The 14974-nt window shown below is 56.1% G+C and overlaps 4 protein-coding genes across 4 annotated transcripts; all 4 read right to left on the bottom strand.

Moving 5' to 3' along the window:
• Positions 1–243: 243 nt before the first annotated feature.
• On the bottom strand, positions 244–2511 carry VDAG_03176 (serine/threonine-protein kinase cbk1; the record flags this gene model as incomplete). Its single annotated transcript, XM_009657041.1, has 5 exons — positions 244–1152; positions 1206–1293; positions 1354–1433; positions 1497–1905; positions 1967–2511. The coding sequence occupies 5 exons, from the start codon at positions 2509–2511 to the stop codon at positions 244–246; spliced, it is 2031 nt and encodes a 676-aa protein (XP_009655336.1).
• A 1443-nt stretch (positions 2512–3954) lies between these two features.
• On the bottom strand, positions 3955–5684 carry VDAG_03175 (FK506-binding protein; the record flags this gene model as incomplete). Its single annotated transcript, XM_009657040.1, has 4 exons — positions 3955–4160; positions 4224–4866; positions 4927–5379; positions 5601–5684. The coding sequence occupies 4 exons, from the start codon at positions 5682–5684 to the stop codon at positions 3955–3957; spliced, it is 1386 nt and encodes a 461-aa protein (XP_009655335.1).
• A 1782-nt stretch (positions 5685–7466) lies between these two features.
• VDAG_03174 (uncharacterized protein) lies at positions 7467–9600 on the bottom strand (the record flags this gene model as incomplete). Its single annotated transcript, XM_009657039.1, has 3 exons — positions 7467–8608; positions 8723–8948; positions 9025–9600. 3 exons carry the CDS (start codon positions 9598–9600, stop codon positions 7467–7469), a joined length of 1944 nt encoding a protein of 647 aa, XP_009655334.1.
• Positions 9601–13208: 3608 nt separating this feature from the next.
• On the bottom strand, positions 13209–14010 carry VDAG_03173 (uncharacterized protein; the record flags this gene model as incomplete). The annotated part of the gene is made up of 3 exons (XM_009657038.1): positions 13209–13250; positions 13340–13583; positions 13655–14010. The coding sequence occupies 3 exons, from the start codon at positions 14008–14010 to the stop codon at positions 13209–13211; spliced, it is 642 nt and encodes a 213-aa protein (XP_009655333.1).
• Positions 14011–14974: the final 964 nt, after the last annotated feature.

Below are 14974 nucleotides of genomic sequence, written 5' to 3'. Positions count from 1 at the left end.
TCCTAATCTTCTCAACTCCTCGTATTGTTCGTCCTCTCTGACCGCGCTCGGGCCATCAAAGAGACAGCCTAATCTCCTTCCAGTAGACCTACATTCCTCACCCCTTACACAGCATTACACAGCGCACAAGCACATCGTAACAAATACTAATTGATGCTACTCCTTCTAACAATACTCAGGGTCTGGGACCTCGGGCCGCCGCCCTCCGTCTTGCCATCAGGCACACCTCTCAAAGCCCACCCTCTATCGATACTGTCCGTCCCAAAAGTACGGTCTGTCGAGCCGCTGCTCGTACTGCTGCTGCCCCTGCCAGTACATGGTGTTGACCATGGCGTACGGGCCTCCACCTATTTCATACTGTCCATCCAGTTCCCAGTACGTCCCTTGTGCAGCATAGGCCTCGTACGCGTGTCGTTCCTGCTGGTACGTCTCCGTCATCTCCTCATGGTAGCACACGCCATCATCGTCTACCGCGGCAACCGGCAGGCAAGGCGGCGCCGGCGCCCTTTTCCACGTGTAGTCGACAAAAGCCTTCTGCTTTCGCACGTTCATGACGTCTCGCCGCGTCGTGGGGTCTCGCAGAAGAATGTCCCGCGCCCCCTTGCGCTCTTTGCATCCAAACTTTCGCACGAGATACTTGAGGACGTGTTTGTCTTCCTCGCTGAAGTGCGCCTTGCCTTCAATTCGTTGGTCAATCTGCCGTAGTCTTGTCGTGTCGAAAGGCGTTGCAATGTACCCCATGAAGCTGCCAATGGACCGGCTGCAGAACCCTTCACGCCGCAGCAGTCGCTTCATCTTGTGCGGCGAAATGACGGGTTCTTCCGACTCCACCGTCTCTGACCAGTCCGAGACGGGCTCATCCTCGTCAAAGTAGCGTGTATCGTCCGACGCATGGAGGTGTGGTACGAAACCAGGCGTCATCCGGTGCAGATGGTTCCAATCAAGATACTGAAACCAGGGGTGGTTCTTGATGTCGATCGCATCGTCCTCGGCAAACACATAGTGCTGTGGTGCAAGAGGATCTTGGCTGCGGTACTTTGGAGATGACAACCGGCATTCTTGGTTCTGAAGCAACTGTAAAATGAGGTGCTGGCACTCGTAACTGACGCCGGGTATGTCTCGCGGGAATTCAAAGGTCGATGCATCGTGGGCCTAGGATACTGCAATCAACAACATGCCAACCCAAACCTGCATTGACCACTTACGAGGATCTTCTTCTTCGTGTCATGACGGCCTCCTTCAGCAAGGAACGGCGTGCACCCGTACAGACACTCGTACAGGATGATGCCAATACTCTACTAGTCGCATCTCCCATCATATCTCTTCCCCTCGATCACTTCAGGAGCCATGTACTGGCTGGTGCCAACAACAGACTTGGCGTATGTGCGGTTTCTGGTGGCCCGCCAATCTAGCAGGCTGCCGACGAGGGGGATCTGTTCACCGCCTTCAGCATTCGCCCGGAAACAGGATGGAGGCTTGTGCCTCTCTCTTTCGACCCGATCTTGGTGGCGCTTGTGCGCCTTTGACGTTTTTGTGTCCTCCTTCTGATCGGTCGCATCGCCCTCGACAGCGATGCCCAGATTACGCATGAGGTCGTCGCGTTGCCAGAGGTAGTAAGCCGTGTCATGCTGCCATCGACCGTCAAAGGCCAGTCCAAAATCGGAAATTTTCAGGTGGCCATGGGCATCAATGAGAAAGTTGTCAGGCTTGACATCGCGATGTATGAAGCCCAGACGATGGGCCTCCTCCACGCAAACCACCATCTCAGCGACATAATGGCGGGCAACATGCTCCTCCAGGATGTTCTCGCGGATGAGAAGACCAAGAAAGTCGCCTCCGGGCATGTACTCCATGACGAGATAAAGGTTCGTAGCGTCCTGAAAGCTGGATATCAACTGGACTATCCTGCAAAATATCAGTACATCCGAAATGGTACACCAACAGCGCTGATGCTGGGCTGCCTCACCATTCAGAGGTCTCGGACGCAATGAGGAAGTCCCGCTCGGCTCGTAGGTGGCCTTCCTGGGAACTGCGGATCATGTCTGTCTTTCTGATCACCTTCATGGCGTACACATTCTTCTGGCGCCGTTGACCGCTCTGGAGGTCTCCGTCACCTTTTTCTCGAACCAGGCGTACAACGCCAAAGCTTCCCTTGCCCAAGTTCTTGAGCGTCGAGTAGTTCTTCACGCATGGTCCTTGGCCGTTATCGACAAGGCGATTAGCAGCGCGAAGACTTTCCCACTTCAGAACCCTGGACTGCCGCAGATGATGGGTCTCCTGTTGAAAGAAGGCGGTTTCGAGCTCCTTCCTGTCTTCAGGTAGTACCATGGGGCTGCTATCTAGGACGGACCTCATCCCATCAAGCCTTGCGGAGCGAGGTGACGGACCGTCCTGCAACAAGTCATTGTAGTACGTCTCAAAGTGAGCCTTGGCAGTGGCCGCCTTCTCCATTGCCCGAACCTTGACGTCCTGGGGATAGAACAACACGGGGACCTCTACGCCAGGGTTCATATGGTTCTACCTGATGACGTCCATGACAAACTGTGCACGCTGGCCCGTTCGATCAAACTGGGAAGTGCGACGCAGGCTCGAGCCAATCGAGGTTTGGCGTGTGGAAACTTGCGTGTCGTTGGGCGAGGACCGGATGACACTCGGCGACGAGCTGCTATCGCCGTCGGTCGAAGCCTGTCCTGTCGCACGAGCACCGACGAAATGACGAGCGAATTCGGGAAGGCTTTTGGGCTGCAGAGCAGAGAACCAAGAATTCTGCCTGACCAGCCCTTTGAGAGACGAAGCAGGGGAAGGTATCAGCGAGCTCGGACCTGTGCCTGTTAGTGTATGGCTCGCTTTTCGCTGGCAGTGGCCGAGTCTGCTCGTACCACGATGCTTTGAGACGCGATATAGTTTGCTGTGGATTCTGCCCGCGATTCCGCGGCTCTGGCTCGTTGAAGGCAGGGAGCTTGTTTCCATGCCGCTGCTGTGAGCATGCTGGCCTGGTTGACCAAAGCCAGGGTGCGGAGAGGGCAACGCAGACTGCATGCTGGTAGTGTTCGGGGTACAACGGTGCGTATCCCGCAGTGCAACGACGAATGATTTATGATATGGGGGATAACGAAGGAGAGACCGATAAACGAGCCATGCAAATGTAATGATTGGGAACGTCTTCCGTGGCGATGTCGCCAACAGCTGATGCTACGAAATGGATGTGGGAGGTTGTAGGAAAGGAAGGGAAGTCGGCTGCCGCGAGTGAGCAGTTTGCAGAGCAAGGCCGGTGATGGCGGGAGAGCCATGTATCTGCCAGAGAAGGCGTTTCATGGCCAGCACCTTCCTTGTTCCAAATCTACCTGCTTCTCCTTGGTCAGTCGCAAGATTGCCCCAGATGAGTGGAAACCGCCATAATGGCCGCCAATTTCCTCAGTCTTTGGCAGCAGTGCCCCTCCACTGTCGTAGTCGTCTTCTCCTTCTCCAGATCCCATGACTCAACGCACACATCAGTCACAACGCACACAAGATCAGACAGCCAAGTATTCAAGATTCAGTTCATTGCCACTCGAGCAGACCATCTATCTACCACACGGCAAGGCAGACTCGAGACTTAGGCAGACTTAACCCAAGGAAATCAAGCAAAAAACAGCTTTTACCCCCTGACGCCGACCAATGCAATGCAGAGCCCTCGCCTCGTCATCCCATCCGACATGGACCGCGTCATGAGGATCGCGGGCCGCCGCAGGTCGGAGACTCTTCAACACGGCATTGCGGTGATGAGAATATAAAGGAAAGGCCGAAAAGTGGCTGAGCAGCCGGGACAGAGTCGACCCGGTTTTGCTCGAGTGTATGTAGGATACAGCCGCCGCAAGACCCAATGCAGGCTCGTGGTTAGTTTCAGGCGGCGGCGGCGGCAACAGTGGAGCGTGGCGTCGGACAGCCCGAGCCACTATCTCATTTTCTCTTCCTTTACTTGATCTCAAGAAGCTTGACATCGAACTGCAGAGTGCTGTTCGCGGGGATGCCGGGGAGGCCCTTGGAGCCATAGGCCAGGTGGGCGGGGATGGTGAGGCGGCGCTCGCCACCAATGGTCATGCCGAGGATACCAATGTCCCAGCCCTTGATGACCTGGTTCTTGCCGGCCTTGAAGGAGAAAGGCTTGCCCTTCTTGTTCGCTGAAGAGAGAAAAGTGTTAGCTGGTCAATCTCTTGTGTGATCGAATCCAGTGATCAACTTACCATCGAAGACCTTGCCGTTCTCGAGCTTGCCGATGTAGCGGACACCAACGGTGTCACCGTTCTTAACAGCACGGCCCTCGCCGATCTTGCGGTCGTCAATGGTGACGCCCTGAACGACCTTGACGCCGACAGCGGCCTTGCCCTTCTTCTCAGAGCCGGTAGGGCCCTGCTCGAGGTTCTTGGCGAACTGGACCTTCTTGTCGGCCTTGCTCTTAGGCTCCTCAGACTCGACGGCCTCGCCCTTGTTGTTCTTCAGCTTCTTCTGCTGCTTCTTGGAGAGCTTGGCGTCGTCCTTGGTGATGAGGTCATCGAGACCCTCGGCCTCCTCGGCGGCGCGCTTGTTCTTGCCCTTCTTGACCTCGACGAGCTTGGGGGCCTCCTCGTCCTCGCTATCGACCTCCATGACGCGGGGGTCGTCGAGACCGTCGAGCTCATCGCTCTCGTCGCTGTCCTCGCCGCCGAGGAGCTCATCAGAGGCGAGGTCGTACATGTCCTCCTCATCCTCGTCGTCCTCATCCTCGTCATCCTCCTCGTCGTCGTCGACAACGTAGTTGCCGGTCAGGTGAACGGAGAAGTGACCGTCAACAAGGAACCAGGCCTGCTCGTTGGGGCCGACGGAGATGTCGAGAGCCTGCTGGAAGTGCTGGTCGGGTTGTCAGTAGTGCGCGGGCAAAGGAGGGGCTGTGGTCGGGTCTCGACTTACGCGCTCACCGTCAAAGGTGGCCAGGACGTACTGCTCGAGCTGGTCGGGCGAGTCTTCATCGTCGCTGTCCTCCTCATCATCCTCATCGTCCTCGTCGGAAGCCTTGCCCTTGCCCTTCTTGCCGTTGGTCTTGGACTCGGCCATATCCTCGTCAGAGTCCTCGCCCTTGAGAGCAGCGATCAGCTGGGCAGCGCCCTTCTTCTTCTTGGAGGGGTCGCTGGGGCCGCCGTTGGCCTCCTCGTCAGAGTCCTCCTCGTCGTCGGGGGAAGCAGCGAGAAGAGCCTTGAGGTACTCCTCGTCGATCTCCTCGTCATCAGAGTCCTCCTCCTCATCGTCGTCAAGGGGCATCTTCAGGAGACGGAGAACGGCGAGAGGCTTGGAGGGGATCTCAGAGTCCTCGTCTTCGGGACCCTCAGGCCTGGTGGGGTCAATGGCAGCCATGGTGATGCGGTACTGAGAGCATATTAGTATTTGATGCGATGAGCAAGCTGGGGAGCACAGCATGGACTGCTGGAAAGGCAGCGAGCAAGCGACATGATACAGAGTCAGGCCAAGGCCACGGTCAAACCGAACGTGCGCATGTCGACTTGCCGCGGTGCGCATGTGCAGAATGAACCGCGGCGATAGCAGCCACAGAGCTCTTTTGAGGAGTAGGAAAATAATGGAAGACTTACGCCGGCGGGGAAGTTGGGACCAGCGGGGGTCAGCTTGCCGGGGCGGACCTCGAGGCCATAGATGGCGACAGGCTGGGGAGCCATCTTGTTGATCTGATGTGAATTAAAGAGGTTAAGAAGTAGGTACTTTGAAAGGGTCACGCGAAAGTGAATGCGCGCGAGGTGAAGGGAATCTTGGATGTGTGTTCGTGTGGGGGTAGGAGCAAGATCCGAGAGGTGGACGGAATTCGTTGCAAGGTATGAAGAAACTTGCGTTGAAGATTGTCAAGAGGCAGGCAGACGGATGGATGGGCAAGGCGCGGCTTGATGAAGAAGAGCTCCAGTCCAAAATTTTCCTGGACGCTTCAGGGCGTCCCAGAACTTTTTCTCTGCGGCACCCCACTACGGATGGCGCTAGCGTGATAAGCCTTCTTATCGAGCCTATGGCAACGGCGGGACGACAGCCTGCGCAAGGCAGAGGCCCAGCACAGTCTGGGGAAGGCAACCACCTGAGCGCCTGAACTCTTTCCATCTGTCTCCATTCATCTCGAGTCCTTGGCAAGTGCGGTGGGTTCATATGCAGGCGGCAGGCGCAGGGTACTTGATAGTGGGCCAACATACGTTCGTACGGCAGTGGCAGAGCAGTAGCAGCAGCATTGGCAGGCGCGGTGGATACATCCACTGGCAGGACCGGAGCGGTGAGGTGCTCCATGATGCCATCCAATTCTCTGCCCTCAAGCATGAGCTATTCCAGGCCTCAGCGGCTTCGTCAACGGAATTGACTTTTCGGATCGGCGGGACAAAACAAAACTCGCAACAGCCAACCCTAGAAGGGACCCCTACACACTACTCCTTATGTACCTAGGTACCTAGCTAGGTACACGGCGCCGACCTGGATCGGTACACCCGCGACCGCCCCCCGCCTCTGCCACGGTATGCGCCATGTCGCCCACCTCAGCCGCGAGGGACTTGCTGGACCCCGAGCCACGCCCGTCCCGCGTCCCCATTGTCCGCACCCGGCATTGGCCCGGGCACGATCACAATGTCCACCGCCGCAGGGTCCACCCGGTCGTGCGTAACGTGGTGCGCCGGCGCTCCTCTGAGGCCTGTTGTCAGAGAACAGTGCCTCGACGCCATTGTCATGATTGCTAGCCATCGAGTCCGAATTGTCGAAAAAGGTGACTTTGTTTGGTAGCTTTTGCGTGCTTAGTCCACCACTCGCACGAATGCATGTTGCAGGTAACATTCGAAGCCACGGTCTACTTTCAATAAGCACTAAAGAGCCAAGCCACACCTAAGAGTCGTGCCCGCGTTTGTGTAGGAGTGCCCTCCCAGAAAACCACCTTGGGCCGGGATCCTAAATCGTGTAGTAGGCATGCTTCATTCTTATCCTGTTACCCATATCATCAAGGACAAGGATCACCACTTTGTGTTACTCGGAGTTTCCATCGCAAGGTAAGAATCAAGCTGCACAAAGCCTCTATGAAGTGCTTGTGAAGCATACGCCCGCTACGTCTAGTATTTGTCAGTTTCTCCTGACAACCCTGTTCGAGTGGTTTACCCTGTGACCTAAAATCCGTAACTTTGCTGTTATTACCGCAATGTTTGCCTGCCTATCCTCGAACTCGGTCCATCTGCTCAACACCCTCATCGCTGCAAAGTGTGTCTATACTCCAAAACGAAGTCCAATGCTGAAAAAGAAATATTGTCATTGTACACGTGAAGCCCCTGTGGTTGTCCTCCCGAAAGCAGAAACCCATTAAAGCCGGTATCAAGTGAATACCATCGAATTTGGTGGCGAAAGCAAATAGAGAGTGGAAAAGTATGCGGCTCGTCACTGAAGTGCCGGCTGAAAGAAGTGCTCTTTCTCAAACAGCAGCTGGACCATCATGCCATCTGTTCGATCGGCGTAACGGACTTTGATCTTTGGCGTGTTATCTTCCCGCTCACCGTGTAGACCAGGTCCACGGTCCAGAAGTGGCATATTTGCGCCTGCGCACATGGAATCGAGCCGTACAGTGGCGCGACCAACGGCACCATAACGTAATCAACGAAGTTCCTCTTCACCGAGCGATATGAGAAATTCATATCCTGTGCCAGACCCGCCTCAATCATCTCGCGTTCCCTCGTTCGTACGCAAACGTCGTGGTGTCGTTCATAGAGGAATAAGAATAAGGCGACCTCCATAATGCCAACTGTGCGGATGATGTTGCAGACGGCAAAGATCCATCCAAGATTGTGAGGGTCTTCATTTCCTTCGGCGACCCATTGAAACAGCGTTGACGCGATAACTAGAATCGTCATCTGTACGGGGAGAAAGTGTGCCTCGAAAAGACGATGGCTAAGAACGAGGAGACACCACCAGTTGGGACCCGACAGTGTGTCTTGGGTGATGTCAGAAAAGACGCCGCTCTCGTGGGAATGATCGGCGTCTGGTTGTAATTCGGGAACGTAAGCATCTGAATCGTTATCCAAAGACGTATGTAAAGGCCGGTATGCCCTCGAGGTATGCTTCCTATCCCGAATGAGCTCCACAAACTTGCGCATGGCGTATCCTGTATCGAGAGCTCCCCACATGTGCCGGAGGGCCTGTTTGTAACGTGCTTGCATATCGGCATAAACGCCGCGCAGCCCTTTGATGCTGCCAGCTGTTACATTGCTCTGGCTGACTGGGCTGTACACCGTCCGACAGGTCAGGTTTCCGTTAAGAGCAAAAAGGCACTTGAGGTACATGTGTAGGTCTTCGCCGATGGCTTCGCTGTCGCAGTCCCACCCTCCCACGCGGTCGACAAGCTTCAGGGGGAGCGAGTAGACTGAGGTTGGTGGCGCCACAGAGGACCCTTTGTAAAGCCCGGAAAGACCACCTGCACCCCAAAGAATGTCCGCAACACGTACGACTGCGGGAACGATGTGCGCGTTGCGATCAAAGATGATGGGTGCCGCGTACAACGTCGTATCGGCCTTTTCTGGATGTGCCATATGTATGGTGGTGATCAGCGCCGTGTAGTTGGCTGACAGGTGGCTGTCCGCTGCACACAAACAGTGTTAGCAAATGATAGCCATCGCATCGTGCAAAAACGGATCCTCTCAAGAATTCCCAGGCAAAGCTACTCGCAATAAGGTGCTGACAGGTGGCCACGTACCATCAATCCCGGTAAAGATGACATCCTTTCGATCCGCAAAGGCGTAGTTCTGGCTTGCCATCCGTGCTGCCCAGGCCACATTGCTCCCCTTTCCAGCAGCCTCGTTTGGAATATCGGATGGATGGACGGTGTACGTGATGTTGCGAAACTTTTTCAGAAATTCCTGAATGAGTGAGGTGGCCTTAAGCTCGCAGTTGGCTTCTCGAGACTCCATGCCGAGATAGATCTATGCATAAGGTATGATCAGCTACGCACAGACCAAAGCAACGCACGCGTCACAAATAAGAGGAAGCGCCACTTACATCGTACGAGTTGACCGCCTGCGGGTGCGATGCGAGGACGTCGAGGGTCTCCCTGAGCGTGTCCACTTCCTCCTTGTAGTTAGGAATAATGATAGCGTGGATAACATGGTCGACAGCATAGTCTGACGATTCGCTATATGCCTCAACTTGCGGATCGCCAGGCTGGCTGGTGATGGAAGAACAGGCGTAGTACGAGGTCAAGGTCTCTGAGCTAGAGAGAGAGGAGGAGGAACCTCGGCGGCGGTGGGCAAACTTGAAGTCGCGAAGCCTCTTGTTGAGCGCAGTCTTCTTGAGGTTCCAAGTCATGCTGATGACGGCGTAACAAGAACGAAAGGGGAACGCGAAGACCAGGAAGTGGATGAACAAGCAGTAATACGCGAACACGATAGTTGGCCAGTCCTTTGCGAAGAATGATGTCGGGCCTTTGGCGGGCTGTGGCCCGGGGTGTCGAAAGTTATGCGCATAGGCGAGATGCGATGCAGCCGATGCCCGCGAGATGACCCAGTAGCTGAGGGCAAGGAGAGCGATCATGGCCAGCCCGCCAGCGCGGCGGCTGCACCAAGCGAAAAGCGACATGGCTCAGTCGTGACAAACAATCGTGTGTGGTATAGCCGTGGCGTTTTTTGAATTCCAGCCTAGTGAGGGTCTGGGGGAAGGGGGGAAGGCACCCGATATCTTGGCGACGGGTCGGGTGAAGAGATGCCTTGAAGCAAGAAGACGTCAAGACTTCCAAGACTGATGAGAGATCTAGGGTTGCGACTGTTTCGCGGGTGAGGGGCGTCGAGGCTAGTCGTGTAGGAGATCGAACAGGATCGTCCTCAACTCTCTTTGACTATAGTGTGCTGGAGGAGTAATGGAAGGATGCAATTGCAGCGTTACTGCTGGTTCCGGCAGGAGAAGAAGGAAGAGAGTGAAGAAGGAATTAGAGCAAGTGCTCTGGTGTGCTAAGTATGACGAGAAAGGCAGAGAGCTCTTGATATGGGAGAGGGCAGGTCATCACGGTCTGAGACAGAGGGAAAGTGTGAGCTATCCAGGACCTGTAGAAGCGGCACGATACTCCATATAGCAAGCAAGAGCGACCAGATCTGCCTTCGGTACCTAGACTGCCCCCAGGTTCATCATGTACCTATGACAAAGGGGGCGTGAGGGGGGAAAGGGTCCGGTCCAAGCTTCTGGCAAACAAGCACACCTTCCCCGCCAGTGCCACTTCGCAACGGGGCCATCATCACGATCACCTGTCGAGAGATGAGATGCCGGTGCGGGCTGGTAAGTCTAGAGGGTTGCGCCGTCCAGTCCACGAGCATGTCTACCTCGTGTGGCGGTGAGGGGTGATGGGATTGGGTGTCAAGGACAGGGTTCTCTCGAAAGGTAGGGGGTAAGAGTATAAGGAGAAAGGGCTCGGTAGGCAAAGCCCAATGCTCCTAGACTTGCGTGATGCACGCCCTCTTTGCCAGTGTTGGAGCCATTGTGGGGTCTCGATCACGATACTTCGTTAAGCCAGTCAAGCGCACTTTGAGGGAAGGTATCGGCTGCCTCTCCTAGGCCGACATGAAGTGGTTCGCACCAAGATGATCCCACCTCCTCCCCTCAAGGGACTAGAGCTAGGTCAATAGTTGTGGGGGTCCTCCCCAGGGGAACCAGGCAGGTAGGTAGGAACCCCCAGTGCTGGACCGGCTTGGGTGCTGTCGTCGAGATTGATCTGGGAGACTTCCTTGGCACTGTCATGGCATCGACCTAGGTAGGTAAGGTAGGGAAAGGTAGCAGGGACATGAGTGTATGCAGCGGGACAGGTTCAAGCAAGGCGCAAAAGCGCAGAAAATTGTTCACACCCGGTACGATACAAGACGCGCCATTGCGACGTGCGAAGAAACAACTCGTACCACAAAGCGCAGCTTTGTCATGGTCTTTCTCTTATCTTCCTGTTCGCTCGCTCAGTATGCTCTGACTCGCCAACAAGAGAGAAGTGCTGCAAGTAGACCTGAGCGCGCCAAGTTGAAGCAGCTGTGACAGTATTCATGACAAGCGAGGCGATGTCGACGAACCAGCCCTTCTAGCCAATAACGCCGCAAGCGCATCTTGTTGCACCCAACGCTCGAGTCCAGCCGACGTGGCTTGGGCCAGGGGAAATGAGACGGGCTAACCTCGAGTAGACGGGCTTGCTTGGAGTTGTTTGACACCCCTCGCTCTCGATTCCGACGACTCACATGGCGAGTCGAAGAGAAAGCCAGCCAGATAGGTAGACGAACCCCGCGGTGCTCGTCAATCTCCGAAGGGATTCTCGAACGGTCCTAACCTCGCCCACGCGGCGCCGGTGTCTGGCTGTTCTAGGGGACAGGAACCGCGGAGTTCGAGGGCCTCGGCCAGGTTCGTCAACTCCATCTGAAGGAGTTTCGTAGCGTCGGTCTGCGGCACGAGCCTTGTTCATGGGCTTTGCGATGATTCGGCACAGGCCTGCCGATGGGCGAATGCTGCTGCCTAGGAAGAGCTTCTGCACTGTCGCAAGGGACGCGCGTTGAATCATGTCAGGGCGCATCTGAATTCCCTCTGATGGGGTGGCCATTTTGACTTTGGGGTCCTGAACCCCCTCCTTTCTCCCGCCTGGGGGATGTCGTCGTAGCTTCACTGCATTTCCTCTACCGACCACACTAACAGCAGTACCCCCCACATCTGTCTCCAGCCCACATCTGAGTGGCTCGGTATTCCAGAACGGGACCAGATCTCGTGGGTTGGCCGGCCCCAGGAGTACGCCCTGCCTGGACCCTTGTCGGATTTATTCTCCCCCGTTTTCGCACCTTCAGCTGGTATTGATTCGTCTGAATTCTGAGGTCCGTGTTAGCATCCATGTTCTATCTGTTCTGGCTGGCGTGCCGTCAACGCTTGCTGGAATGCTGTGGCATGGCTGACAAAGTTCAAGACCCTGGTACTTATATCGTGATGTGCATTGCCATGTTGTATTTATTCGCTAGTCGCGCCGAGTAATGGTTCGGGTGAACACCTGCTGGTAGCGCGAGCAGATGCTACAGTTCCCTTCCGCCAGGGGGTGTATGTGCCTCAGACGAGGGAGAGCGAGCAAGCGAGAGATGGAGGGAGCACAGCAATCGAGACCACACCCACTTGTGAACACGTGCGGCCCAAAACCCATCATTTGCATCATCGTGATCACCCTGCCCGTATGAACAAGAGCCCCGTGATACCCCCAGCAGCATCGCAACGGGCGCGCAGTGCAAGACAGGCGGCGCGATCGGCGGATGGGAAGAGAAAATGTCCTCCAATCCCCAAAGCACGCCCACGGCTGAGATGGCCTCTTTCGGCTGAACGATAGAGTTCAGGGGCGGTGCAGTGAAGACGACTCATTTCCCACGTGAAAAATGACGGCGCTTGAGTGGATCAGACACTGGTGCATGCTGGCTCCGATTGTTGGGCAAGGAAAAGCGGTCTGAAGTGCCGTCTGGCAGGCCGGCACGGGTCCCCTCGAGCTTAGGGAAGTAACGCGACGGAGACAATATCGGGGGGTGGGCAATTATTTCGTTGCCTGGAGCTGTGCTTCGATTCTGAACATATCGTCAAGGCCCCGCAAGGACGCGTCCAGCGTCCCAAGAACCAAATCGCCTGAGCTACCTCACTCTGTTCGAGCCGTTTGACTCGCCTCGAAATGTCATGGATCCTGCGCCACAAGTGTGCGCGTCAATAACAATCGGCCCCAAGGCACCGAGGATTATGAGAGTTGTCGCGGAGCTCAGTGGAACACGAGATGGCCAGTGCTGTGATTTCATCTTCACCGCCCGCCAGTGACCCCACGTCTAGGCTCTGCGACGGAACCGGCACGCTTCAGCGTCGGCTACCCATATGGGCGCGACGTTGTCCACTCCAGGCAACCGTTCAAATCCAACCCAATGCGTCGGGTTCTCCATTTGCATAGCCACTGGATGCTCCAGACAAACGTTTTGGATCCGCTCAAGGAGTCAAATAGCGATAGATAGTGGCAGGGTACCGGTCAAACAGTCTCAGGTCGGAGTCTCAATTGGGCGTGCCGTATACTCCTTTTCGACAAGGTACTTCTTTTTTCGGCCCTTGGGAGAAAAGGGGGGTATCTCTAAGCAAACTGTAATCGGAATTCGGCATCCCAGCCAGACCCTCTCGTAAAAAATAAAAATAAAGGAATAATAATTCGTCGCTGGCCGCAATCACGCCACCTTCTCGAAAAGTACCTGAATCGGCTTCGCGGCCTGCGCGACCTAGTCAGCATACGCGTCGGGAAGAGGAAAGGGTCAAGTGCGGGCGTCAGGAGAGGGAAGGAGACGGGGGCACAACAGACATCAATAAACTTCTCCAGGTCCTTGTCGAGATTTGCCAGGTCATCCTTGCGCTTCTTGTTCTCGGAGATGAGTTTTTGCTTGCGCTTCAGGAGCTCCTGTCTCTGTTGCTCGAGGGTCTCACGCTGAGCGCGCTCGTGGGCAATGCGCGCCGTCATGAGGGCGTTCTCGTCGTCGGTCGCCTGGTCGGGATGCTGTTCGAGAAAGTCTTCGACAGGAATGAGCGGGAGGCGCAAATGCGAGTGGCTGCGCTGATGTCAGTCTTCCATGGCATTGCGAAGGAGGCGACGAGAGAGATAGGGGCAAGAGCAACTTACTCGTACTCGTCGCAGGCAGCGATCTCGCCCTGTAGGTGGCGCTGCTCGTAGTAAAGGTTCTGTAGCTGGAGGTGCAGGGTGTCGACGGCCTGACGGTCCTCGGCGGTAGTCGCCTTGGTCTCGCGGGCGGAGAAGTGGGCGGCGCGGTGGAGGCCTCGGAGGTGGGCTATGTTGGTGAACAGAAGCTTCTGCTGCTTAGACAGGGTGGCCTCGAGGTCGGCAGGGAGACGGGCGCCGGCTTCATCGGCAGTGGACAGGAGGGCGACGAGAGCATCCGCCTGCTCGCGGGATTCGGCAGAGGTGCGCAGGACGGCGTCGAGGCGAAGGTCGGAGACCTGGGGTTGAGAGGAGGTCATGGCTGGGTCGGAGCCGGGACGCGGCGTCGGCACGCGACGTAGGGACGTCGGCTTACGGGAGGACGACGAGGAGAGGATGAGCTCTGGACAGGCGGGCAGACGGGTGCTTGTATGTTGGAGGACGGTCGGGGCCACGGAGGGTTGATGCGAGGCGGATTGCGGAAGCGCCGGAAGGCTGACGGGCAAAGGTGGGATTGAAAATCCGGGGAGCAAGGGATGGCTGACAGAAGCCCTCCAGCTGGCCTTGTATTCAGGTACAGTACAGTGCACTGCACCTGGTGCTACGGCGCATGGACCAGCAGACAGACAGCCATGTGATAGGACAACTCAAGGGTGAACAGCTCGATTCGATTAGGTAGGAAGGCCCTGTAGGTCCAGCGTGGCAGCCCCGCTGCGTTGCGTGGCAATCCGAGCCCGAGCCTCCGCTTAGGTACGCCTACCTGGGTACCGACCCAGTGCGACCTAGCAAGCTAGAATGGCGCCTAGGAATGCTGGCCGTCGTGTGCTACTGGTCATCCCTCGTCGCTGACGTGGGTGGCCTTTGATTCACCCAGTGCCCTATGGTACTTGGGACGAAGAAAGCAACGGACTGAGGGTATGAATTATGCACCACCGTGAGCTATCTCAGGCTACCTACCTAGGTAGTACGATCATCGGCCTTCGAACGCAAAAGGCAGCATGTCATCGTTTCGCCCGTATCTTTACCAGCGAAAGTAAGGTCCTGGCCCACTGTTTTCACTTCATCACCCATCGCCATGTCGTGCAGACTCATCTCAACGCATCACAACACGGTAATAAGCACAGCGCCGGCTCTCGATTGACCCCGGCCAACAGCCAAGCAAGAAGCCCAGGCGTAGCAACCGAGCTTTGCCGGATCAAGGACCGTCATGGCCACAAACCGCCAGAGAAAACTGGGCTCTACATGGAAGGCCAAGCCTCTGTCGTGGGGTTGCCCCCAAAGACA

The sequence above is a fragment of the Verticillium dahliae genome, genomic scaffold (genome assembly GCF_000150675.1).
Source record: "Verticillium dahliae VdLs.17 supercont1.5 genomic scaffold, whole genome shotgun sequence".
In the NCBI taxonomy this organism is placed as follows: Eukaryota; Fungi; Ascomycota; class Sordariomycetes; order Glomerellales; family Plectosphaerellaceae; genus Verticillium; species Verticillium dahliae.
This window is presented reverse-complemented; position numbering and strand designations above follow the sequence as displayed.